Source organism: Hypomesus nipponensis, chromosome 10 (genome assembly GCF_054491055.1).
Source record: "Hypomesus nipponensis isolate SF chromosome 10, ASM5449105v1, whole genome shotgun sequence".
In the NCBI taxonomy this organism is placed as follows: domain Eukaryota; kingdom Metazoa; phylum Chordata; class Actinopteri; order Osmeriformes; family Osmeridae; genus Hypomesus; species Hypomesus nipponensis.
This window is the reverse complement of record NC_140370.1, coordinates 8,405,472-8,432,157: the sequence shown is the minus strand read 5'-3', so window position 1 is coordinate 8,432,157 and position 26,686 is coordinate 8,405,472. Positions and strand designations below refer to the sequence as shown.

At 45.3% G+C, this 26,686-nt stretch overlaps 2 protein-coding genes across 6 annotated transcripts; one reads left to right on the top strand and one right to left on the bottom strand.

The window, feature by feature from the left end:
* Window positions 1-695: 695 nt before the first annotated feature.
* On the top strand, window positions 696-19,624 carry LOC146271507 (brefeldin A-inhibited guanine nucleotide-exchange protein 1-like). 2 transcript variants are annotated; one of them, XM_084708144.1, is made up of 40 exons: window positions 696-971; window positions 2,818-2,848; window positions 3,760-3,916; window positions 4,013-4,159; window positions 4,321-4,500; window positions 4,736-4,789; window positions 5,835-6,126; window positions 6,302-6,418; window positions 6,576-6,757; window positions 6,921-7,054; window positions 7,222-7,456; window positions 7,630-7,729; window positions 8,001-8,140; window positions 8,347-8,455; window positions 9,283-9,484; window positions 9,644-9,755; window positions 10,153-10,358; window positions 10,623-10,707; window positions 10,811-10,976; window positions 11,224-11,375; window positions 11,585-11,713; window positions 11,832-11,990; window positions 12,089-12,242; window positions 12,365-12,452; window positions 12,594-12,634; window positions 12,775-12,944; window positions 13,280-13,431; window positions 13,556-13,728; window positions 13,963-14,123; window positions 14,949-15,079; window positions 15,400-15,529; window positions 15,681-15,816; window positions 15,941-16,079; window positions 16,207-16,264; window positions 16,415-16,574; window positions 16,825-16,964; window positions 17,069-17,243; window positions 17,580-17,718; window positions 17,872-17,989; window positions 18,218-19,624. In XM_084708144.1, exons 1-40 carry the CDS (start codon window positions 851-853, stop codon window positions 18,383-18,385), a joined length of 5,643 nt encoding a protein of 1,880 aa, XP_084564270.1. In that variant the 5' UTR covers window positions 696-850; the 3' UTR covers window positions 18,386-19,624. The 2 variants fall into 2 exon arrangements, with proteins under 2 accessions (XP_084564270.1, XP_084564271.1); XM_084708145.1 differs by lacking the exon at window positions 4,736-4,789.
* Window positions 19,625-20,184: 560 nt separating this feature from the next.
* stard3nl (STARD3 N-terminal like) lies at window positions 20,185-26,206 on the bottom strand. Of its 4 annotated transcripts, none has more exons than XM_084708151.1 (9): window positions 26,164-26,206; window positions 24,529-24,905; window positions 23,465-23,542; window positions 23,274-23,351; window positions 22,952-23,005; window positions 22,488-22,605; window positions 21,966-22,064; window positions 21,642-21,706; window positions 20,185-21,412 (listed from the first exon to the last, which is right to left on the bottom strand). In XM_084708151.1, exons 2-8 carry the CDS (start codon window positions 24,715-24,717, stop codon window positions 21,645-21,647), a joined length of 678 nt encoding a protein of 225 aa, XP_084564277.1. In that variant the 5' UTR covers window positions 24,718-24,905; window positions 26,164-26,206; the 3' UTR covers window positions 20,185-21,412; window positions 21,642-21,644. The 4 variants fall into 4 exon arrangements, with proteins under 4 accessions (XP_084564277.1, XP_084564278.1, XP_084564276.1 ...); XM_084708152.1 differs by having other exon boundaries at window positions 26,168-26,206; XM_084708150.1 differs by having other exon boundaries at window positions 26,103-26,205.
* Window positions 26,207-26,686: the final 480 nt, after the last annotated feature.

The following is a 26,686-nucleotide window of genomic DNA, read 5'->3' as shown; positions in this document are numbered from 1 at the left end:
CTTGGAATGATTCAAAGCATGATTATACATGACTATATATATATATATATATATATATATATATATATACATATATATATATATAAAATACATAATTTGAGCTTTACTTTCAGTCTCACTGTAAGAAGGAACTTGGAGATCTTCTGCAAATGCATGTGCCTTTGGATGAATGAGTATTCATTAGTTGGGGCTTGAGGGTTTAGGTTGGCTGAGGGACAGTTCTGTGGGTATATGTGAAGCCCTCTGTAACGTGGTAAAAAGGGCCATACAATAAATGCTGATTTGATTTAATTAGTATTGTGAGCTGAATAGAAGATGTGTTTCTTCAAATATTTTTAATGTGTTGTGCCACTGGACGACCACAAGGGGATAGAGTAAAAAAAAGACTACAAACAATACAAGTAATTATTTTTCATACTGCACCTTTTTCGTGTAAACAAACAGGTTTACAGCTTATACAGCCTTTAACAGCCTATACTAAATAAATACCACTACTTAGAAAACTGATGTGTTTTGAATTTGGTATATGTGAACAGTTTTGGTTCGGCAAATAATATAAATAAGCTGTATAATAATGGAAAGCTAAGGCATTTTATTTACACCGCACATTTATGATAGTCATGTCTATTTTATTTTTTTGCGTTACAATGCAGACGTAAGCAACGGAATGACGTTGTTTCCTTCCAACATGGCGCTGACAGGTTACTAACAGAAAACGGTGGGATTTCCTTTTTAATAAAGGATATTTATATGTTTCGTGACAGTACATGATTACCAGACTTTGCCGAATAGAAAACAAAGACCCATTTCTGTCCACGGGACAGCACCATCTATACGTTTTCCTCACGTCATGTATGAGAGTAAAACGAAAAACATGTTTCTAACCCGAGCACTGGAGAAGATTTTAGCCGATAAGGAGGTGAAAAAAGCTCACCATTCCCAGTTGCGCAAAGCCTGTGAGGTGGCATTAGGTGAGTAGCCTATGTTACGACAATGTTTCACTACAATTTGTCAATTGTTTTGTTGACGTTGTGCTGCAGCCCAATACCATAGAGTTTAAGAACAGCAACAACACTGTGGCAAAAATGATGATGGAAACGCAGTGTCATAACATAAGTATCTAATGGTATAGCTAATATTTGAGTCTAGGGTTATTATGCTAACTGTGTTCTTAAGCTTGAACCATTTCCTACCAAATTACGTGTATACAGTTAGCTGGTAGGGTCCTAAATAAAAGTAGCTAGTGCGGGAGGTTGCAGGTATTGGGAGGGGTCTCTCTGTTTTGATCCTACCAGCATCCCGTGATGGCACGGTGCCTCCAAAGCTGAAACACACACAGGCTATTAAGCTGAGTCGAATAGTGAAATGACTGAATGTTTTTTGAAAGTAGACTACATTGCTGTTTTTGTCAAAATCTGTCCAAATCCTTTTCTAGCAATAAGTTGAATGCAGCTGTTTACAGGACTGATATACCCCCGTCTTGCCATAGCAAAAATGATAAATAACATAAGGGAAATTAGGCTACTTGCGAACCTACCATCTGTATGTCTCTGATGGTACTTGAGGATGAGCCAATCTAGAACAGTGTAACTCAATACATGTTAACTTTAACTGCTACATTACAATAGTCATAGCAGAGAAACCATAGACATAGACAGTCTCAGACTCACTGTCTGCTTCTAAGGATTGTGTTTGTGTTCTACGTGCCACGCACCCACTTGATTTTATTGTGGAACACAAGATATGTTTCAAATATTGGATAATATAAAATGAATATTTTGGTGACAATTGTAATATGACCCATAGTCCCTGTTGCCGTTTACTGTTTACAGATGCCTTAACAGCAGACTAGCCATTCATGGGTGAAGTTTCCATATCAGATCATTAGGAGAACTGGGTCTCATATTATTCAATTGCCTTTTCAAGACCAGAAATCCACGTATGGATAATGTAAAATGTTCAATATAGTTCCAGTTATACATGTATCATCATTCACCTGCAATTAAAGTAACAACTACATGACACTCTATTTGCTAAAGCCTATAAACTAGTGTCATCTCCTGAAATCTGATGCATGTTAAAACCAAGCAAACTGAATGAATATAACCTTAGGAGAGAAAGGCTTTTCTGAGCTGTGCTTGACCTGCATTGCTCCACCAGTGGAAAACTGAGATTGAATCAGAAATAGTGATAGTATTTGAGTGTAGGTGACATGGCTTTGCTCTACATACGACAGTGCTGTGTTTATGGACAATACTAAGCCTTCTCCTGCACAGCTATGCCTTGCAAAATCTCATTTCTGAATAGGCATTGTTGCCAGTTGATTGATTAGAGATGTATTAAACTTGAACAAAGACTCTTCTGTTCTCACCCACAGCCCTTTAGTTTCAGAAGCGTTCTAGAACCCAGCTTTGTGGTACCCACTTCATTAACTTGCCTTACTTATGGCGATAAAGGCGTCTTTCTTAGAGAAAGTGGCATGACCCCCATTCCATCTTTATGGTCTAAATGATTGTGCGTCTCTGTCCCTGTTGAAGGGACACACCACACGTGTCACATGTTGAATGTCATATAGGCCATACACGTATAGAGCATGTGTATGGCCAGGGTAGTACTCTGTCTGGCGATGTTTGGCCCTGGGTAATAGTCGATAGCTTTGCTGAGGACGAGCAGATCAATATCAATATATTTTTTATTGCACTTTCTTTCTCGGCCTGGACACTTATCTGTTTCTTCTACTTTAGCAAAGGAGTAGTAGATGTTTTTTGTGTGTGCAAAATGTTGACCATTGATTGCATTGATTTATGTTTTTTTCAGAGGAAATCAAAGAAGAAGCTAAGAAATTAAGGTTGGTGTGTATATATATATATATGGTATATTGGTGTGTGTGAGAGAGAGTGAGAGAGAGAGAGAGACAGAGAGAGACAGAGAGAGAGAGAGAGAGAGAGAGAGAGAGAGAGTTCTTGTGTGTCTGTCTGTCTGTGTGTGAGAGAGAGAGAGAGAGAGAGAGAGAGAAACAGAGACAGAGAGAGAATGTGCACGTTAATGTATGTTCATGTGTGGTGTGTATGCTATGCCATGGTGTCATTGTCTGTTTAGATGCCTGCTTCCCCAGACCTCGTTCCTCTCACTACAGCATTGTCCTCTGCTATACCGTAGCTTGTTTTTCCCCTGATGCTCCGATGATCAGTGCTGCTTAGTGACCCGTACAGCTCTAGCCTTGTGAAAGAAAAATATTCTCACTGAAACACCTGTGCCCTAATCGACCCTCACACCAAGCCAAGGGAAGTGCAGTGAATCAGCATTACTCTGAAGTGACAAGAGCTAGGGGTTAGCTTCCTCCAGCTAATGAACAGTGTTTGTGACAACGCCCACCTTGGAGACCAGCACTGCCAGTCTGACAGCCCTTAGACCTCTCCACACGCTCACAGCTCCACAAGACCAAACCAGAGCTCAGCTGTCAATAGTAACCATGGTTCACATACTACAGTTAACAGTGGACCTTGTAGGGACAGGGAAAGTGATAGTCCACTCCAAAAACCCAATCATTTTAGATCACCTCGGGGCTTGTGTCATTTTGATTAGTGTACATCCCATACTATTTATGATTATTATGAAGTGGATTTATGATTTTAAGTTGCTTGCTAAGGGAACAATCACATCAAATGAAATGTCTGAATCCCTTTGACATTTTGTTTTGTGCTTTCCAGAACAAGCACTTTAACCATGAACTCTTCCCTCCTCGTGTCCCGCCCTCAGCCCCCCGCCTGGAGACAACCAGGCAGATTCTAGTGCTCTCCCCCCCGTTAAATCCAAGGAAAACTTTATCGAAGCCGACAAATACTTCTTGCCATTCGAGCTAGCCTGCCAGTCCAAATGCCCACGCATCGTCATCACGTCTCTGGATTGTTTACAGGTCAGTGAGTGGGTCCGCTTCCTGCATCGGGACAAGCACATTTACAATGTCGATGGGCCTGGTCTTGGGGCGTGACAGTTGTCTTTCTTCCCCCAGAAACTCATAGCCTACGGCCACCTCACGGGAAATGCCCCAGACAACACCGCGCCAGGGAAGAGACTGATAGACAGGATCATTGAGACGATATGCGGCTGCTTTCAAGGCCCCCAGACCGACGAGGGCGTTCAGCTGCAGATCATAAAGGTACGCGGTCGCATCCGACGACCGATCGCTAACCGCTGCAGTAGACCTTGGGAATATACGACCGGGTGGAAGTAAGAGATGAAGGATGGTGGGGGGGACCCTCCATATGTACCTGCGACAGCATTGTCACCCGCTCACCCCTGTGGCTCCCCCCCCTGCAGGCCCTGTTGACGGCGGTGACCTCCCAGCACATAGAGATCCACGAGGGCACCGTCCTGCAGCCTGTCAGGACCTGCTACAACATCTACCTGGCCAGCAAGAACCTGATCAACCAGACCACGGCCAAGGCCACGCTCACCCAGATGCTCAACGTCATCTTCGCCCGCATGGAGAACCAGGCCGTAAGCCCCTCCGCCGCTCTCTTGACCGACGCCGTCGGCCGTGTTTACTCAGGGTCAGCCTGAGTCCACTATAGGGGGGATTGGCATGTTGCCATTCCTAAAATAGCGTTCCATGCATTGTTGATCTGTGAGCTAAAGGCCAGATTTTCATCTGTTTTGCTCAATAACAGCAGGGAGCAGCCCTTAGTGATGTGAGTTTTAAAGTCCATTATTCTAACTTTCCACCGGTATCCAGCATTCAAATCACAGGATAAGTGTGTCTCAGTCATCCAGAAAGAGAATGCGTCAGGTAAAGCGGGCTACAGGATATGGAGTGCTTGTTATTTGGAAATGGCTGATGTGTGAACAGTTCCTCTGTCAGACATGTGCATCTTGGCATGGCCCCTCCCTGCTGTGTCTGCCGACTGAGGCCGGCCTGGTGTGGAGTGACTGCTCCTCCGCTGGCACGGCTGGTTTGGAGTGACTGCTCCTCCGCTGGCACGGCTGGTTTGGAGTGACTGCTCCTCCGCTGGCACGGCTGGTTTGGAATGACTGCTCCTCCGCTGGCACGGCTGGTTTGGAGTGACTGCTCCTCCGCTGGCACGGCTGGTTTGGAGTGACTGCTCCTCCGCTGGCACGGCTGGTTTGGAGTGACTGCTCCTCCGCTGGCATGGCTGGTTTGGAGTGACTGCTCCTCAGCTGGCACGGCTGGTTTATGAGAGTTGATCTGTCCATCCTGAAAGCAAACTTAAAGAGACAGTTCACTCTCGAACCTATGTTGAGTTTTTCGAATGGTTTCAAACTTCAAGGGAAGTGCAGTCCTGTTGTATATTTAAGCCCCCAAAGAATGGAAAAGAACCATCTAGTTTTCCTGTTTTTTTTTTCTTTTTTTTTCTGAGGTTTAAAGCATGGTGGCTTGACATTGATCTTTGGTTTTGGAGTGAACGGTCAATTTAACTTTAGCTCTTTGCATTGTGGAAGACTGTGAAACTGTATGTATTTTACAATGGATAGTGCTGCACTATTACCAGTTCATGAGCTTAACAGCTATTTTAGTTTCTTTAAATGGGTATCATTTACCTAACCATCCATATTTACACAAACATACAATGTTGTTAATACATAAATTACTCCATGGTATGGCATTAGAGGTCTGAATAATTATTGTACTATTTTGCTACGAAAAGACATGAATGAATATATGTTATCTCCATAATGATGCCGATTGCTGGATTGCTGGTATGCTTGGCTGAACTATGCATGGGAGACAGTTTGACCTGTCTTGTTTTGAGATTTATATTTCCAAGTGGCCTTGTCTCACTCTGTGTGTGTGTGTGTGCTGTTTCCCTCCCCAGCTCCAGGAGGCCAAGCAGATGGAGAAAGATCGTCTGAGGCAGCAGCAGCAGCAGCAGCAGCAGCAGTCTCCAGGCAGCCACCAGGACCTCTCTGTCTCCCCGCAGCCACAGCACACCGCCCTCACCCCGACCCCCGCCCTCACCCCGACCCCCACCGCCGCCCCCCCCGAGGAGGCCAGCCAGGTGCCTGAGCAGAACCTTCCCGAGGACCCGGAGCCAGAGAACGGCTCGGTGTTCTGCAGAGTGGAGAACGAGCAGACAGAGGCTGACCAGGCCACGGCTGCTGCACAGTGTAAGCCACTCCCCCCTCAAGCCCCCCGTCCCAGCCCCCGTCCTAGCCCCTCCCCCCGTCCTAGCCCCAGAGTGGAGGGGGACTCACCTACACCTCAGCTATCTGATGGTGTGCAACTTGCTACTGCTTTGGTCGATGCACACACGGCAAAGTAACCATTGACCTCCCTTCCCAGGTTGTATGAGGCAAGAGGCTTCGGGAGAGGGCGAGGAAGACACGGTCAACTACGAGGAGCAGGCTCAGGAGATAGTCCAGAACATTCTCCAGGAGGTGGTCAACACAGTGGTCGGAGGTAATGGGATGTGACGTTTACAGATGTTTGATGTGGACCATCTCTACCTAATTCCCCCTCCCCTACTCTTTGGGTGCTTGCCTATCTATACAGTGTGTGTGTTCCTGTGTGAATCAGTATTATGAAGTGTACATGTTGCGTGTGTGTGTGTTTTTAGATTGTCGAGGGCCCAGCAGCACCAGTGAGTGTGCAGAAGAGCTCCCTGCAGAGGAGGAGGCAGGCCTGGGCAGTGACACTGAGAACGTCCACGCCAACGGCATCCCTGGCACCCCCATATCTGCAGGCTTCACCCCCTCCCTGACAGACGATAGGCTCTCTGTCTCCTCTAACGACACGCAGGTAACACCCCCCCCCCCCCCCCCGGCTCCAGCACCCCCTCGATGGCATCGTCAGCACCGCGCCTCAAATGCTCAACAGCTAAAATCCCAGATCTTGTCGATTTTAAGTTAAATGCTATACTTCAGTGTCGAAGATCTTATGTTCTTCGGCCCTTCTTTCCCAGGAGTCTGGGGGGACGAGTGGCTCCTCCCCTGTAGCTAAGTTCTCCCACATCCTCCAGAAGGACGCCTTCCTGGTGTTCCGCTCCCTCTGCAAACTCTCCATGAAGCCCCTCTCTGATGGACCCCCAGATCCCAAGTAAGAGATTTCACTTGACAAACTCAACTGGGTTTGTGACCGTATTTACCTCAGCGTAATCACTGGATCAAGTAGGACTGTCCAATTCAAATGTGTGTCTGTTTGTGTTTGGTGTGGCTGTGTCTGCTTGTCTGTGTGTGTGTGTGTGTGTCCTTCTGTCTACCCAGGTCCCATGAGCTGCGCTCCAAAGTGCTGTCCCTGCAGCTGCTGATGTCCATCCTGCAGAACGCCGGGCCCATCTTCAAGACCAACGAGATGTTCATCAACGCCATCAAGCAGTACCTGTGTGTGGCGCTGTCCAAGAACGGGGTCTCCTCCGTGCCGGAGGTCTTTGAGCTCTCCCTCTCCATCTTCCTCACCCTGCTGTCCCACTTCAAGACACACCTCAAGATGCAGATTGAGGTATGGATCGGTATATTTATTAATAATCAGAAATATGACCCGTGATGCCTTTTTAAATACAATCAAACTGACCCTGAGATTTGAAATGTATCAGTTCAATACAAATATCTAGTGAAATCAGTTATCATTTGTTATCCGAGCACTTCAAGTGAGCACATTCTCTTTCCTCTCAGGTGTTTTTCAAAGAGATTTTCCTCTACATCTTGGAGACGTCTACCAGTTCCTTCGACCACAAGTGGATGGTCATTCAGAGCTTGACCCGGATATGTGCAGGTACTGTCGTTTGCATGGGGAGGTGCAGAGCTTTAGTCAAAATATTCATAAAATATACCACATTAGTTATTCATTTTGTTGATGGCATTATTGATTGTATTGCTTTGTCAGTATTGTTAACATATAGTACATGATGTTCAATTCCGTTTATGAAACAAAAGGTTGTCGGTAGTATTTGTGTATTGAGTGTATCAGTCTATCCCTAACCCTGCCCACCATAAGCTGCAAGGGTCTACAGCCTTTTCACTGTCTCCTCCCCTCCTCACCACAGATGCCCAGAGTGTGGTCGATATCTATGTCAACTACGACTGTGACCTGAACGCTGCTAACATCTTTGAGAGGCTCGTCAACGACCTGTCCAAGATCGCCCAGGGCCGGGCTGGCCACGAGCTGGGCACCACGCCTGCTCAGGTGAAGCAGACCTGCGCTTTTCTGGCCCCCTCCACCCCATGTCCATTTTTGTCATCCATGAATGTAGTTCATCGTACCACAGCCCAGCAGACAATCCACCACCACGCAATCCGCCACTTACTGTTCACCCTTTTTGTTTGTTTAGTGCTTTGATTAGCGTGGTCCCTCCTAAGCGATAACAACCGTGACTCTATGTTGCTTTGTAGGAGCTGAGCTTGAGAAAGAAGGGTCTGGAGTGTCTAGTATCCATCCTCAAGTGTATGGTGGAGTGGAGCAAGGACCAGTACGTCAACCCCAACTCTCAGACCAGCCTGGGTAAGACGTCCACCTCAGCCCTGGGGTGCTGGGATGGGTTACGTCACCGGAACATGACACTCGGTCTGTTTTTAGACGTGGGGCCACTGGGTCTCCATAGAAAAATACAGCTAGCTATCTGCTATCACAAACACTCACTCAAGTGGAGGGGGGGGGGGACTTGGAAGTGTGTGTATGTGCGGGGGGGGGGAGGGGTTCTGCTGGTGAATCAGAGGCAGAGGGGTTGTAAAGCCCTTCTGAGGCTTCATTAGCAGTGTGAGGCAGTGTGTTAGCCTAGGGGCTCTCTACTGAGTAACTTAGTGAAGCCAGACTACTCCAAGACACTGAAAGGCAAGTCACAACTGACCTCGCTTTTGTCTCACACACCCGATACGCCGCTTTCTCCCCTTTGTCTCACTCCTTCTTTTATCCGTCTGCCTGTCTGTATCTCTCTCTTTCCAACTTTGCTCCTTCCCTCTCCACTTTCTACCATGGGTTTCATGAGAGCATTTAGTGACATGTTAGAGACTGTTACTGGTGATCATTTTCCCTGCTAGTTTTCTAGTTAAATAGCAGCATGATATGTGCAACACTGTAGTTTACTAGCATTGGGTGAGAATCATGGAGCACCTATGTGGAGCACCTTCTTCCTAGGCTAGATAGAGACAGCACAGAAGGTCCTGAAAGACCAGTATCAGACTTCCAGACTTAAACACTTCCACTATTTACACATAGTACTTGAACCAGGTGTGGTCCCTTTAACCCCAACCGGATTCCCATGCCACTCCATTGTTTTACGGGTTGATGCTTATTCTGGGATGTCTCCCTTGCCTTGCGTTGGTCTCCAGGCCAGGAGAAGCTTGTGGAGCAGGAGCCTAGCGAGCCCAGAGCCCCGGAGAGCATCAACCGCTACGGCAGCCTCAACTCCCTGGACTCCACCTCGTCCTCTGGCATCGGCAGCTACTCCACGCTCATGTCCGGGACGGACAACCCCGAGCAGTTTGAGGTGCTCAAGCAGCAGAAGGAGATCATCGAGCAAGGCATCGACCTGTAAGTCGCTGGAGCTAGCCCCGCCTCCGTTTCCATGCGTTTTCGATCATTTCCTGGGTGCTTCCGTAACGCGAGTGGCTGTGTCGAGCGTGAGGTTGGGTGTGGTGTCGTCGCTCTGTCGTCTCTTACACGACTCCACACCTCTCTTCTTCTGCGTAGCTTTAATAAGAAGCCAAAGAGGGGGATCCAATACCTGCAGGAGCAAGGCATGCTGGGAACGACGCCGGACGACCTGGCTCAGTTCCTCCACCAGGAAGAAAGGCTGGACTCTGTAAGGACCTCCACCTGGGTGGTGATTGGGTGGGGCATTACGATAAAGCATAGGAGGAAGATAAATGGGCTGGTAATCTGAAGGTCGCCAGTTCGATTCCTGGCCGAGCCAAATGACCTTGTGTCCTTGGGCAAGGCACTTCACCCTACTTGCCTCGGGGGAATGTCCCTGTACTTACTGTCAGTCGCTCTGGATAAGAGCGTCTGCTAAATGACTAAATGTAAATGGTATCCATATAATATATTCATACTGTGTATGAAGCTGACTGTAGTCCGACAGGGTAGCCAATAGCCAGAGCATTCTAATCGTGATAAAGAATGACATATTCAACCAATAGGATTCCAAACATCTTAACAGCAGCCGTGACCACCTGCTTGTGTCTCATGGTGTTTGTCAGACCCAAGTGGGGGAGTTCCTGGGGGACAACGAGCGCTTCAACAAGGAGGTGATGTACGCCTACGTGGACCAGATGGACTTCCAGGGGAAGGACTTTGTCTCGGCGCTGCGCATCTTCCTGGAGGGCTTCCGTCTACCGGGAGAGGCCCAGAAGATCGACAGGCTCATGGAGAAGTTTGCTGCCAGATACCTGGAGTGTAACCAAGGGTGAGTCTTTGGGGATCTCTGGCTGGCTGGCTGGCCATCTCATCTCCGTAGTCTGTCTTGGAAACCTTGTGTGGCTATTAATAAGTGGTGGATAGGGACTTTTCTTTACTGTGCATCTACAGAGCTTTTTCACATAGTATATGAGAACCATCTAGGCTTCTCTGCAGGGATTAGACTCGTAGAATCTGCTCAACGGAATTCCAGGATATACGTGTACAGGTTGTTAACGTCTGTTTCCCTGTCCCATGTTTTCTACCCATGCAGACAAACCTTGTTTGCGAGTGCGGACACGGCCTACGTCCTGGCGTACTCCATCATCATGTTGACCACGGACCTCCACAGCCCCCAGGTACGGCAGGCCTTTTCACACGCTTCACTCATCTTCCCCAGGGATGGCCTTGAAGATCATTTGAAAATCTCCAAATGTTTTTCGTTTGACTTCCATGTCACAGGTGAAAAACAAGATGACGAAGGAGCAGTACATCAAGATGAACCGCGGGATCAACGACAGCAAGGACCTGCCTGAGGAGTACCTGTCGGCCATCTACGACGAGATAGCGGGCAAGAAGATCGCCATGAAGGAAACGAAGGAACTGACCCTCAAATCAAGCAAACATAGTGAGCGTCCTCCCTGTTGTTGTTCTGTAGCCATATCCCGCATGTTCCTAAATCTGTTTGGATGTACGCGTGTCTATATATCTGCAAGTATACATGTTTGGAGTATATTTCTTGTGTATGCAAGCTATCCCATCTGTTATGTGTATCTGTCCAGCTGTTGTTTTGTGTGCCCTGTGCATGTCTAGACATGTGTATTCGGACCCTGTGTGTGTGTGTGTGTATTTATGGGCGGCGTGTCCCTCCCCAGGCGTGGCCAGTGAGAAGCAGCGCAGGCTGCTGTACAACGTGGAGATGGAGCAGATGGCCAAGACAGCCAAGGCCCTGATGGAGGCAGTGAGCCACGTCCAGGCCCCCTTCACCTCCGCCACGCACCTCGACCACGTCAGGCCCATGTTCAAGGTGACAGCGCACACGCCAAGCACACACACACGCGCACCTCAGCCATATTCAAGTTCGCACACGCGCAACTCCACCTCGTCGGGTGTTTTGTTTGGGGGTCCTTTTCTCCGTGACTGTTGTATTTGGAGCGAGGCTTGTTATCGTCCCCCCGTCCTATTAACACGAGACAACCTGACGTGAAACGCTAACCCTGTGTGGATGGCGTGCAGCTGGCGTGGACGCCCTTCCTGGCAGCGTTCAGCGTGGGCCTGCAGGACTGTGACGACACCCAGGTGGCTTCCCTGTGTCTGGAGGGCATCCGCTGTGCCATCAGGATAGCCTGCATCTTCTCCATCCAGGTAGGCTCCTCCTCCTACCACGTCCACAGCTCCTCCCACAGCCGCCTCTGTGGTCACGCCAGGCTGACGTCGTGTCCTGTGGGGACTGTTTAACCTGTGTGTGTGTGTGTGTGTGTAGCTGGAGCGTGACGCGTACGTGCAGGCCCTGGCCAGGTTCACCCTGCTCACGGCCAGCTCGGGCATCACGGAGATGAAGCAGAAGAACATCGACACCATCAAGACCCTCATCACGGTGGCCCACACCGACGGCAACTACCTGGGCAACTCCTGGCACGAGGTACTGGAGGGCCCGGAGGATCGGGTGCAGACTTGACACGGTGAGCGTTCATTGTCTGTGCGTTCTCACTGACCCTCTGACCCCTCCCCCGTGCCCAGATCCTGAAGTGTATCAGCCAGCTGGAGCTGGCCCAGCTGATTGGCACCGGGGTGAAGGCGCGCTACATCTCGGGCACTGGCACGGTGCGCGGCACCAAGGAGGGGCTCCTGGCCAGCCTGAGGGAGCAGAGCAGCGACGAGTACCTCGGCATCGGTCAGGCTGGACCTCTCCACCTCAGACGAGGGTCTCACACTGGGTTTGATGGACTTGAACAACCTTCTGACCTTCTGTCTGTCTGTCTGTGTGTGTGTGTGTGTGTGTGTGTGTGTGTCTAGGTGGTAATGTGGACCGTAAGCAGATAGCCAGCATTCAGGAGTCTATCGGAGAGACCAGCTCCCAGAGTGTTGTGGTGGCTGTAGACAGGTACCTGTCATAACATTGATATTCATCAGTTTCATCAAGTTATTCAATGCTGTTCGCGTTGTTTCCTCTTCTAAGTTGTACTGTTTTAATCTACTTGAGTCTCGTGTACCATAAACTGACTTTGACTGTGTATTTGTTCAGGATTTTTACAGGCTCCACCAGACTGGATGGCAACGCAGTAGGTATGTATGATTGTAGGAGTAGTAAACCTAAGTTAAAGCCACTAGAGTCCGCACTGTAGAAGGATTTGATGCACATTTTTGAATTGTAAATGTATTTATGAATGTGAATATGAAAAGGCTTTTTGTCCTTCTGTCTTCAGTGGACTTTGTCCGCTGGCTGTGTGCTGTATCGATGGACGAACTGGCCTCCCCCACCCACCCGCGCATGTTCAGCCTGCAGAAGATCGTGGAGATCTCCTACTACAACATGGGCCGCATCCGCCTGCAGTGGTCCAGGATCTGGGAGGTCATCGGGGACCACTTCAACAAGGTGCTGGACCTACATTGGTCACTCGTTTTCATTTATATGAACCGTGTTTGTTTGTTATATGGTCCTGGTAGTACCTTGATAGGAGATTATTGTGGGTATAGAAAGAAAATTAGAGCATTGTTGTGTTGTAGGTCTGCCAACAGATTTTGACCGTCCACTGATCCTAACTCTAAACTCGACACTTTTGAGCTTTCAGCACACGTGATTTGATGAATGTCAAAGTGTTAGTGCCAGGTTCCTTACAAAGAAAGTATTGCCTGATATTCTATTATTATGGTGCCATCCTAAGGTCTGACTGACTATGCTGAGAATACTTGTGAATTTATTTGGTGCAGGTCGGATGCTACTCCAACGAGGATGTGGCTATCTTTGCCGTGGACTCCTTAAGGCAGCTGTCCATGAAGTTCCTGGAGAAGGGAGAGCTGGCTAACTTCCGCTTCCAGAAGGACTTCCTGAGGCCTTTCGAACACATCATGAAGAAGAACAGGTGGGCTCCAGTCCTTTTAGTTGGGAGGATCAGACTCTGGTTTTCTCCTCTCTCTCTCATTCTCATCATAGTTCTGAGCTTGAGCATTTGTAGATGGGAGCTGACATCCTGTGCTCGCTGCCAGGTCTCCCACCATCAGAGACATGGTGGTGAGGTGTATCGCCCAGATGGTCAACTCCCAGGCTGCCAACATCCGCTCTGGATGGAAGAACATCTTCTCGGTGTTCCACCTGGCAGCGTCCGACCAGGACGAGAGCATCGTGGAGCTGGCCTTCCAGACCAGCGGCCACATCGTCAGTGAGTAGGGATTCATCAGGGGGGTTTTGGAGGTCGGTTGTAGTTGCTCTTGCAGGTGAAGGGGGTATTATGGTGCGTTTTTTCACTCCGTTTCTATTGATAAATGCTATTTTGTTCCGTGTCAGTTTCTTCAGACCAAAAAAGTGATTCAAAGAAACTCTGCAGATGATCTAATACAGTATTTCATGGGTATGCTCTGTGAGGTCATGTTCGTCTGTCCTTTCTGTCTCTCAGCGAATGTGTTTGAGAAGCATTTCCCGGCCACCATTGACTCCTTCCAGGATGCGGTCAAGTGTCTGTCAGAGTTTGCCTGCAACGCCTCCTTCCCCGACACCAGCATGGAGGCCATCCGCCTGATCCGCCACTGTGCCAAATACGTGTCTGAGAGGCCCCAGGTGTGTCCCCACAAGCATGAGGCACAACTCACAACTCCAACCTTAAGCTTTTGAGTTTGAAACCAGCAAGTATCGGGTGCCCATGTCGTCTTTTGGAATAGACAATCGGCCATAAATACCCTAGTTCTTTGATCAAAATACAGCACCCCCACTCCATTCAAATCTAGTACAGTTAAATTAACGCTGTCCTGAAATAAATGCTGCAGCTTTTTTTTGTCTCATAAATAAAAGCGTTACATTTTATTTTTACTACTAATACATTACATTTACATGTATTCATTTAGCAGACGCTTTTATTACATTACATTTACATTTTTATCCAAAGCAACTTCCAAGAGAGAGCTTTACATAGTGCATAGGTCACTGATAAACCCCAAAAACGGGTAGCCAAAAAATGAGGCACATATTGAGAACAACCAAAATAAGTGCCAAAGGGCAACAGTAAAAAATACTTCACAGCGAGTACAACAATTTAAATCAGTTACCACTAACCAACAAGAGCAACGAGTCTCTAAGTAAGAGTCATTGTGATCCTTGAGGAAACAAACATTGGGTCCAGCAAACCATTACAAAATCAAAATGGGGAAGTTGGTTACATCACTCTCCTTACCAACCTTACCTTACCAATCCTCTCCTTATCAACACCCACCCACCACCCTTCGTATAAACGCTGCACCACAAAAAAACATGTTGTTCCACAAACGCTGCAGCTTTTCATCAGAGAGATACGGAACATGGTTTCGGGGTAGCTTAAACAACGCAGAGGAAGATAGATGGCTTTGTTTTGAACTCCTTGGTTTTCACCTCCTACATATCCCTGGGCAGGCTTTCAAGGACTATACCAGTGATGACATGAATGTAGCGCCCGAGGACCGGGTGTGGGTGCGAGGCTGGTTCCCCATCCTGTTTGAGCTCTCCTGCATCATCAACAGGTGCAAGCTGGATGTCAGGACCAGGTGAGAGCCCTGGGCCTTCTGACCACACCAGGTCTCAGGTCCCCCGCAGGGCCCTGTCTAACCTCACTCACACCCATCTGCTGGAACACTTCTGATCCAAATGTACACGATAACAAGCTGGGATATGTGACCGGAATACTCTCCTGGCTTAGGAAATCAGGATGTCCTGAATGTAGCTATCTGCGGACCTAAAGAAAGACAGCCATTGTTGATGAGGGATTTTCCCCCTCTTTTAATACATTGTGTTGACAATTGTCTATTCTCTGGGTTGCTGTGGTAACTGATGAGTCATACGTGCTGGACATGTTTTCTTCTCCCAGGGGCTTGACAGTGATGTTTGAGGTGATGAAGACCTACGGACACACCTTTGAGAAGCACTGGTGGCAGGATCTGTTCCGGATCATCTTCAGGATCTTTGACAACATGAAACTGCCTGAGCAACAAACTGAGGTACCACGCCCAGACCACCTTTGAGATCATACAATTCAACAACATTGGGAATGAATAAGCGTTAGTCATTTTCACTTGTCCGAGTCAGAACCAATATTCTGTTGACGGGAATCAATAACGTGTCCTCTTCTTTCTTTTTTTCTTGCCACAGAAAGCAGAATGGATGACAACCACCTGCAACCATGCACTTTACGCCATCTGTGATGTCTTCACCCAGTACTTTGAGTCTCTCAGTGACATTCTCCTAGAAGATATCCTCTCCCAGCTCTACTGGTGTGTGCAGCAAGGTGAGAGGAGACTGCTCCGTTTGATCTACAGGTTCAAATTCTATTGAGGCTTAGTTCATCAGAACGATACTTATTTCTTCCTTTATACTGTCTTCCATTGTTCCGTCCGTTGTTTTCTCTAAAGATAATGAGCAGCTGGCTCGCTCAGGGACCAACTGCCTGGAGAATGTGGTCATCTTAAATGGGGAGAAGTTCAGCCCAGAGATTTGGGACAAGACCTGCAACTGTATGCTGGACATTTTCAAGACCACCATCCCACATGCGTAAGAGACGGCTCTTATTCTCCCAGTGGTCTATCTCAGGATGGAAACACACGTCGCCAAAAGGTTTGAATACCAACAGCTCTAAACTGGTGTTGACGAGTTTGACCTGATTTCAACTGGTCTCTAGGTTGCTGGCATGGAGACCGACAGTGACCGAGGGAGAGCCCATGGTGCCCTTTGACTTGGTAAGACTGCTGTTCTCCTTTCCATCAATTGAGGTCCTTGTTTCTTGGATCAGTCCTTGAAAATATCTGTTTTGGTCGTACCGTTGATGTTTTCGCCTTATAGCGAGGTGAGGATTATTACATACATGCTCTTTTTTATGTGTGTCTTAGGACTCCATTTCCCAGAAGTCTGTGGACATCCAGAGTCGGGCTGAGGATCAGCAGTCGGTGGGCAGCGGTGACCGGATCTCCCAGGACAACCAGAGACAGAGGACATACAGTGGCTCCTCGGGCACGTACGAGGACGGCCCCAGAGCCAGGACCCCGGCCAGTGAGTTTGGGTCGGAGGGGCACAGGATACGTGATGTCCATCTCTTTTATGCGAAAATACTCTTCAGTTTGACCTTCCTTCTAGTTTTTTCTGTCACACCTCATATCTCTCCCCTGCCTTTTCCACACATATGCCTTCCTCCATCTCTTCCTCCCTGTCTCTCCTCATCTCTGCTGCCCTTTAAAACCTCTCCCCTTAAGGCCGTGCCTCATCGGTGCTGTGTGCGCGCGTGTTCCTGCTGTGCTTGCAGGGATCCAAGAGCAGCAGTTCTTCTCAGCCCTGCTCATCAAGTGTGTGGTGCAGCTGGAGCTGATCCAGACCATCGACAACATCGTCTTCTTCCCCGCCACCAGCAGGAAGGAGGACGCTGAGAACCTGGCTGCTGCTCAGGTAGGGGAGTCTGAGTTCACCATCAGCCAGGAGCCAGTACTCTCAAAGAACACTCACCAGTCTTAAAACTTCAGGACTCAACGGGGTTGTGCTTGTGTCCACAGAGAGACGGTGTGGATGCGGACATGCGAGCCGAGGGCCAGGACCAGGACCAGGGCATGTACCGCTACCTGGCCTCGGAGCAGCTGTTCAAGCTGCTGGACTGTCTGCTGGAGTCCCACCGCTTCGCCAAGGCCTTCAACTCCAACAACGAGCAGAGGACCGTGCTGTGGAAGGCTGGTGGGTGGCAGGGGGGTGGCAGGGGAGTGGCAGGGGGTCGCAAGGGGGTGGCAGGGGGTGGCAGGGGGTGGCAGGGGGTGGCAGGGGGGTGGCAGGGCCGCAACTCTGTCCTGTCTGACCTCACATGTCCCATCTCTGGATAACAGCCCCTTTTGCCAGCAACTCGAAAAGCTAGTCTTCTGTAAAGAATAAAAGGATGTTCTCAAAAAAATATATATATATCAAATGTAACTATCAACAGGTCAACCACAGAGCGAGTGAGTGTGAATATGGACCAAATGCGTGCTTTCCTGTGTGTGTGTTTGTTTTTGGAATATTTCTTTCTTTGTCTTCAAGGTTTCAAGGGGAAGTCAAAGCCCAACTTGTTGAAGCAGGAGACCACCAGTCTGGCCTGCAGCCTCCGCGTCCTCTTCCGTATGTACGCAGACGAGAGCCGCAAGGCAGCCTGGGAGCACGTGCAGAGACGACTGCTCAAGTAAGACTTGGGGTCATTTTCTGTGATGGCTTCAATGACAATGGCAACATGTCACAGGAAATAAACGACGTTGATGTATTCTGGCCAACGCGTGAATGGGTTCTAACTGGCCATACAAAGCCGTATTAAGAGAGTATCTGTCCCCCGCTGCAGTGTCTGTGGTGAAGCACTCGCCTACTTCCTGACACTGACCTCAGAGAGCCACAGGGAGGCTTGGACCAACCTCCTCCTCCTCTTCCTCACCAAGGTGGTCAAGCTGGGCGACGACCGGGTGAGTCCATTGCTCCGTAAAGCTTTCCCTTTGGACTGCATTCCCAAAGCACTTCCAGCCCCCCTCTCTACATGGCACACCAGCTCCACCGCAGATAGTTCCACGCAGCCATCCAACCCTGTTCTGTCCAGAAATATGCACCTCTCTACTCACCATACACGTGACCACGGCAGGAATCTGCTAGAACAAGATTGTGATTGTGACAAATCTGCTCATGTCTTTCCACAGTTCAAAGCCCACGCGTCCAGATACTACCCCCTCCTCTGTGAGATCATGCAGTTTGACCTAATACCCGAGTTGCGAGCAGTGCTGCGCAAGTTCTTCCTTCGCATCGGGAACGCCTTTGATATCTCCCTGCTGCCCCCTGAGGAGACGATTGGCTCCGGTAGCCAGTGACAATAGTGTTGGTGGAACCTCGACCAATCACAAAGGACCCAGGCTCTGCAGTGCCTCAGTGTAGAAGGGAGGGGGAGTGGATGAGGACCTCACATGAGGTCTTCTCCCTCAAACCTCAACCTACCAATGTGAACTCTGGCCTTGTGAGGGCATGGAGGTACTCTTGATTGCCAACAAGGGGCTCATTCAATCATTCAAAAATATTATGGAAGGATCATCAGGAGTCTATACAAGTGGAATATCAGATGGAATGTTTAATTGGGTGAATTGTCCCTTTTATGGTGTTGGCTTGGAGATCGAGCGCTCAAAAAAGGTACTGGAAACATTTCCCCTTGACTCTGCTGGCTACACACACGTACACATACATGCACAGTCACATACACAGAGAAATACTGGTTGAATGAGATTAATGTTGAAGCCTGTGGCATTGACTAAAGCACTGAATAAATAAATGACTCTGCCTTCCTCGTAAAGCATAAAAATACTCAATGAAATCATACTGAGGATTATTATAACAATGCAATTATAACGGTTGTTTTCACCTCTGCTTCAACACTTCAGTGGGTGCATTCCTTTTTGGGATCTTTTGGCCTCCTTTTCAAGTAAGGAAGGAAGGGGTTAAGAAAAAAGGGATGTGAAACGAGCTGACTATCTTTTGCACAGCCAAGAGGTCTTGAAAGGACCTGCAGCCCTCAACTGACACTAGACAGAGCAACAGTAGCTTTGTGTTATTGTAAGATATTAACATCGGTCTTAAGTGTTTGTCTTCTCAATACAAAACACTCACCATTTTCTAACCTTATTAACACTGACATTTTTCACCAAGGTTCACCATGGCTTTGATTAGTTTTTAGGTTTGCGATAATGACACTAATGTATGTAAGTGATTCAACAATATTCCATTTTATATGTATAAAGTAGTGTTTTATTTAAATTATAACATTTTGATTTTGCCCGATTCCACTGAAAAATGTAATTACCCCTCTCTTCCCAAATGTGACACGATCATGCTGGATAAAGAGCTCTGATGTTTGACTAATAGTTGATGTTTTGGAAATGTAGGCCACATTGTGTTTGATGAAATGTACTGTAAGGAAGGGCAACGTCTGGGAAGAAGTGTCTTGGGAGATTGGTTACATTGGGAAACAAGGTTTACATAATGTCACAAATGGTTGTTTTTTTTGTCACACAGTCATCTGGAACATTGTCATGAGTCAATAAAGATTTTGAATTATTTCATTGGTATGCAAACAGTGGTAACTCATTTCGCACTTTAAATTCCAGTCCCTTTCAAAAACAAATACACTGCATATTCACATCTATGTAGAATAGAATGCATTGTGATTTTTCACAATGTAGGTTTACTTTTTGGCCTTTAAATCAACTTCTATTTATCATAATTTACTTTAGAAATATAGTGCCATGCTACAAAAGTAGCAATAAATACTATTGAATAAGACCTTGTAAAATCCATGACACTGCAAACCAACAGCAGCTGGTGTAGCAGACGCACAAGGTCTGACGTGGTCTTAGACAGAAGAAAGGTTTGTCATTTTGGCCAGGTGTATGGGGGGTCACGTGCTCTCGCGTCCGGAAAGCAGACTGTAGAACATTATTTTTTATCATTGGTTTCCATTGGTTTTATTCCAATTTTTGTGTATCTACTGTACTTTACACCACAAACAGTGACCACCACCTCGCACACAAGCAATTAAAACACTGTTCTCTACATCTGTAAAACATCTAAACGTCAAACGTTATAAATGGCTAGAAAGAAATATTGATTTCAATTCCTGCAATTCTTTTGCAAACTATTCTTTATGTAGATTTTCTAGCAGATACAGTCAATTAACAATAGTAAAAATAATGTATTGGCACGTACACTTTTGTAACTTTGTCCTCAACACAGATTGTAACTCCATAGAGTAGTACAATTATGTAAGATAAACAATTGACATAAGCTCTTTTAAACTGTAAAATATGGAAGTATTTAATATAGCTTCATGCATCAGCATACACAGCTTACACTTGTAAAAGCAGGTTAGGACAATTACATGCCAGTATTGTATTTACTAGCCAATTTTATTGGAAAGAATACGCAATTAAGGTGCTGCCAACAGTTTCAAGTTTAGTGACGATCAGACTGATGTTTTACCTTAAACAACCTTAAGGATTTAGCTGGATCTACCATCTATGGAGATTTCAACTCAGGACACAGAGCTCCAAACAATCCTCTCCATGCTTTCAAATGGCCATTTTCAAATGTTGAATAGCGTTCTCACAATTAAAAAACGTATGCCTGTGACAAGATACAGTCTATTAATTCAAACAAATGGTAGCTATTTTGAATGTAGAGGACGAGAGAGGCGAACACGAGATGATGAGGAATCTGTGTTGCAGATAGGATGACCAGAAATCACTCAGTTTGCCAAGCATGCATTCAAAGACAAACAAAATCAATTCACTGCATGGCATAGGTACATTTTTTTAGGCACAACAGACTTGCTAATTGTATCCTATTAGATATCCCCCATCAAATGTTCTAATTGTATACAGTTAATACAGTCTTGATTTATATTCCTATAATCAAACCAGACAGAGATACTGTATAAACCACAGATGTGTACACTTAATTATAACATTGTTGACATATACTATGATTGACCCATCTCCCCTTATTTCTTATCTGAATCCATCTTTCCTTCAGTCACACCCATAAAGACTTGGTAACAAATCCCAAAGTGTCAAAAACAATCACCTCAAAAAAGTAATGCAGTGAAAAAGGGATTTCTTTGAAATGGGTCAGCTTTTGAAGACTCAGTAGCCAACAGGTGGAAAGATATGACAATGCATTAAGAGAACAAGCTGAGGGACATGCATTTCCAGTCATATGGAACATAATGGTTCTAAGGCAAGTTTTCCCTTCATGGACAGATGGGTCATCGTTAACACTGCAGCAGAGGAACCGGGGTCCACTTTCTCTTGTCAAGCCAACAATGACGCACGTCTCAAAGATTAATTCCAAAACTGGATAATAAAAAATAAAAAAAGATTCATACAAAATGTTTACCTATTGTTTGAAAGAACTGAGAAAATGTATGTGCGTTATATTATGAAATAGGTCTAGTTAAGTCAGTCTATAAAACATCTGAGCATAATTAATTTTGACTAAAATACTAATACATATTCTACAACTTAAAGCACCCCCTCACATTTTATACATTCCCAAAAATGTGAAGACCAAACTGTCCAGTACCTGCTAAATGAGGCCCTTCTCCGCATCATCAGGGTCATGTTTATCATCTAGCTCCTCATCAGAGTCTGGAAATCAATAAACAATCATTTAAGAGATTTGTGAAAATGTAAACATTTACAGTTCACCATTTAGCTGCATTTTCTAGGGACTAACTTTTTAATTGTTCAATTGTAGATGTATCGTAAGGAAAGCGCGGTACAAACGGGAACAAGGGACCACAAATCCTGGGGATTTTGCCTTGGAATACCAGCCACAGAAAAATGGTAGGCAAATCAAGTTCACTATCAATATCTATGTAAACTGGCATCCATTTGAGGTACTCACCTGCTACAGACTCAGGTGGTGAATAAAACTGCCCGTCTGATAGTGGTCCGGGGTGCATCAGGGGAGCCCTCTCTGGGGCGTCCCTTATACAGAGATATCCTGAAATCACAAGTTCAAAGATAATTGTTACCATTTACCTTGAATTACGGAACTGAAAAGTGTAATGTTGAATTTTTAACCTTCTTCTTAGGTGTGGCCAAGGCCTTGGCCCACCCTCACCAGTCCTCATAAACAATATACTGGTAGAGGACACATAAGTAACCGAGATTTCTTAAGCACTATAACCAAAAAACTTCAGGCATTTGATGTTATTTCTATGAATGGTTTGTTTGACTTGCCTTTCTCTTAAATATATTTTCATGGTGTTTATATGAAGTAAGGTTTAATAACCGATTACAAATAGAAATGGTTTATATATGCAGGAGCCATTGAGACATACACTCCACCACCAGTAGTAGTAAACCAGGGTACAAAAGGGTGAACTGAAAACACCACTACAATATGTGTTGCTCTATGACTCACTGTTTTCCTCCTCAGCCTCCTGAGGCAGGACCTTGAAGTCGAGCAGCCAGGTCTCCAGCCATGCCAGGACAAAGGACATGATGGGCAGAAGGTACCCAAACGCCCCCTGGGAAAGGAGCTGGAGCACATGGACATATTTGACGTGGCCAAAACAAAGACAAATCCACTGGCAAATGCACAGTCATGATTCCTACCTAGAGACCAGGGTATAAACAGCCACAGAGGCAGAGTTAACAATAACATAGTACTACAACAATATGTGTTCACAATGCCGAACATATCATTTTTACACACTTGGGGCCCAGGTCCCCTAACTCTCAGTGCCACATGTCTAATGTGTTACATTAACGCACTTCTTCTGGTCACTGTATTGCACGTTGCACAATGCCCTTCAACAAGTTATATTGCACATATTTTTTTCATACAGTTCAGTCAAAACATTGTTTTATTGCCTTGTTACATACCTTTGATAAAATGACTTTTGCTATCAGGAAACCACTGGTGGCTGCTGTTGTAATCTGTGGTGTATACATTAGAAGAACACTCCTAAGCAAAATCTTGACACTGTATGAATACTATCTCAAAGTAAGAAAAAGTATGTTCCCAAACAATCCAATTATTTTCCATAACGATGCATTGTGTAGACTGAACAAGGAACAGACTGATAAATGAACTGGTTGGATACATTAGAAAAAGCTAATCTAGGCTCAACAGCGCACTCTCGTGGCTCACAAAAGAGGAAGTGTTGGGGGGGTTGGATTTTTGGCCAAGAAAAACAATACATACCGCTATAGCCCACCAGTGACGCAGTTTACAAACAGCATAGGCCAGGATCAGAGCTGCAAACCTGAATACAGCCAGGAGCTTCAATTGTGTATATGTACAGAGAAGGGGAGGGGGAGAGAGAGAGAGTTCATTTTTCATCTTAAAAAAAACACAATGCATGAAGTGACAGACACAAATTTGACTTGACTTACAAATATGTCAAAGAAGGAGGCATGGTAGTCATAGTGTAAAACCTCCTTATCCAACTGTTTTTCAATGCCCCCATTCACCTGTGAAGGACAAAACGAATGCATGAGAGAGGATACATAGGTACAATACAAATGATGGGGTTGTACTACATGATCCGAGTCCAAATTGTGGTTAAGAGATCATATGGACGTGGTATAACTACCACTACACTAAAAGGCTTGTCATTGTATTTGTAATAAAATAATCACCGCTTTGTTATAGTCACAAAATATTACAGATACTTTTATGGAGCATAGAAATGGTTGAAAGTAAAACATGGTCTCTCTTCAAAGATCATGAGCAATTGCCATTGCAGTATATAATCTGGAAAAGGAAGAAGTATTTCCAGGTAGTGATCATGTGGTAGTTGTCAAGGGGGAGAAAGGAACAGTTGGAAAAGTTGCCCTCCTGTTAAATGGATTAAATGTGTATTTGATTGACTGTGTGTGTGTGTGTGTCTGTATGAGTCAATTATCATTCAATATGCTTATTTGTGTGTATTGTGCACACGACTTCAAGGGTGAGAGGGTCGTTGTGTAGCTGGGTCATACTAGGCTCATCGAAAGACATTCAGGACATCCAATTGAGATTTCCTCTTTCAAATCACTATAAGCTTTACAGGAACCCATTTCATTTATAAACAATGTTAAGGACAAATTACTAAGATAAGTTAAAAAGGAATTTCATGAAGCCAGATCAGACTCTTTTTCCCAATAAAATCCAACAAGTATTTTGGGAAAATCCACAGTACAAAACCAAGACCTTAAATTATTTTTGATCCATTCAAAAAATCATGACATTTGAAAATGTGTTGCCTGGTTCAGTGAAGAATGAATATGTACTTCATGCCGTAGGTATAGCAAACAACCTATGGTCTTCACATGTCTTTGTATACAGAGCTAAACGTTTTTCCTCAATTACCAGTTCTAAAATAATTAAAAATAACTATTTTTAACAAATACTCAACAACATTCTTGCAATATCCCACATTCCAAATATCAAGACTTCAAAACACCTTCAAACTTACATTGAGCTCTATGATCCACAGCAAGGTGATGAATAGGAGGTCAAAGGTGACAAACAGGCAGAAAGTCCTTCTGACATCAGAGATACCCTTCTTTTCACTGGCATCATAGGGCTCAACTCTCCCAGAGAGAGACCCCACATCCCTGTGGGTTGCATGTGAGTCCACACTGCTGCCATATAGGCTATCCATGGCTGGCTCTTATCCCTTAAGAAGTCAGTTGGTGGTAAGGACCCCCGTCTCACTTACAGCCAACGACAATTCAAGTTGGTGGGGTATGGCGACATCCACCACAGAAGACAATTTCAGTGGAAGATCTAACAAGCACAAGAGCTCAATGCCCATACAGATCCACAGTCACTGCATTCTTCCTGCTTTTTCTGAAATCAACCAAAAACAAGACAAAAAAACAAAATGTATCAACAAACATTTTCTTAACAAGAAGAAAACTATATCTGATAAGTGGCATTGCTTACTTGTTCTTATGAGTAATTACCAGTGTTGTAGTTTATGTGACACACAGTTAAAAAGTGTTCTTCCTGAACTCTTTGATGAACTTCCTTTTCAGTTTAAACTATTTTGGTATTACCAGTTAGATATTTTGTGTGATTTACTTCCTGTTTAAAATGAATAGACATTCTTCTCTACACAAAGGAAAACAAAGAGCATTTTTTCAGGATTAGTTACAGTGAACATAAAAACATTTGTTTTAGGCTTAGTTACAGCTGGAAATTATGATCTTCTTATCATCTGATCTTCAGATGTAAAAATCAAAACATGTTCCATTTCTCTTTTAAAGCTTGTACATCGTCTGAAAGGGCTTTCATCTTAGTTGTCATACATAGTGTGAAAGGTATTACTTTATCTGGCTATTGAAGGCCTGCGATCAATTAGCATTGAAACTGGTCTGCGATACGTTTTCATTTGCATTGAAGACGAGCACCAACCTCTTGACCTCAGTTAATCATGCAGGTCATGAGTCTAAAGTTTTGGTTCTCTAACTAGCAGTTAGTGCTGTCGTGATAATGCAGCAGTATCAACGTACAGATAAGTGGCAACTTAGAATGTCCTTTCTCAGTCTTGACAAACTCAAAATGTACTGTAGACTGGGCTCCAGGCTAGCAAGCGGCATCTGGCCTACAACTGTTGTTCCATTATATTGTGTAGTAAGGTTATAAGTAGTAGGCTTTTTGTCCAATTATGACATTTAAGCTACTATGTTATGGTCCACTGTAACTACTGGAAGATGTAGGCTATGTCGATTGTTTCCAATTCCCAGTTATTTCCTATGTTGAGTCGGGTTCGGCAATTTAGCACAATAACAAACGCAAGACAATCGATTGTCGATACTAATATAACAGGCCTCGCTATTTAGCAAAGGAGTTGTTTCGGCTACAATTTACTTCAGATGTCTATATTAAAGACACCCTTGGTCTATTTTTATGGCAATTTGTTAAATGCACATTCTGTGCCATTTTCTGTTTCAATTACCAGCAACTGCATTGTCAAATCTCTCATTGAAAACTATTTTAAATGTCACATCAGCTAAATATTGAAAACATTCGATATGTCCTTACCTTTTACTTTCTGTTGTGCCATTATTCTAGATGTTTTTAACATGCGGAAGACGGAACATACCTACTTCTTTGAGCACCTGGCGAAATGCCTGTTTCCATCTCGGACAGGAAGTGACGTATGAAGCCTTGTGCTGCGGGTAATGTCGTTTTTGCACGGATGCCATGGCAGACACAATACTGTATCGCTGATGGTTAATTTTGCTTGGTTTACTGATTGCTAAATGTATTTTTAATTCATTCAGAAAAAACGGAATAGACTTACATTGGTTTATTGCTAGAAGATCAGACTGTTATGTTGTTTGCTAATTATCAATTTATAATTGTCTGCCCCAGCAAATACATTTGTTAAAAAACTGTTTTAACAGTGACCATCCCATAAGTAACCATGATACGTAATTAGGTTACGAGCTGGACCAATAATGGTAGAGTATTATATACCTGAATCTGGTCCCTTGCTACGCATTGGATTTATTGGGTGTCAAGTTTTTCACTGATTTCCAAGTGCTTGATAACAATCGCCACCACGGTATTTCACCACAGAAGCCTACTTGTCTTGGATTTATGCACCCAGAAATCAATCTGCT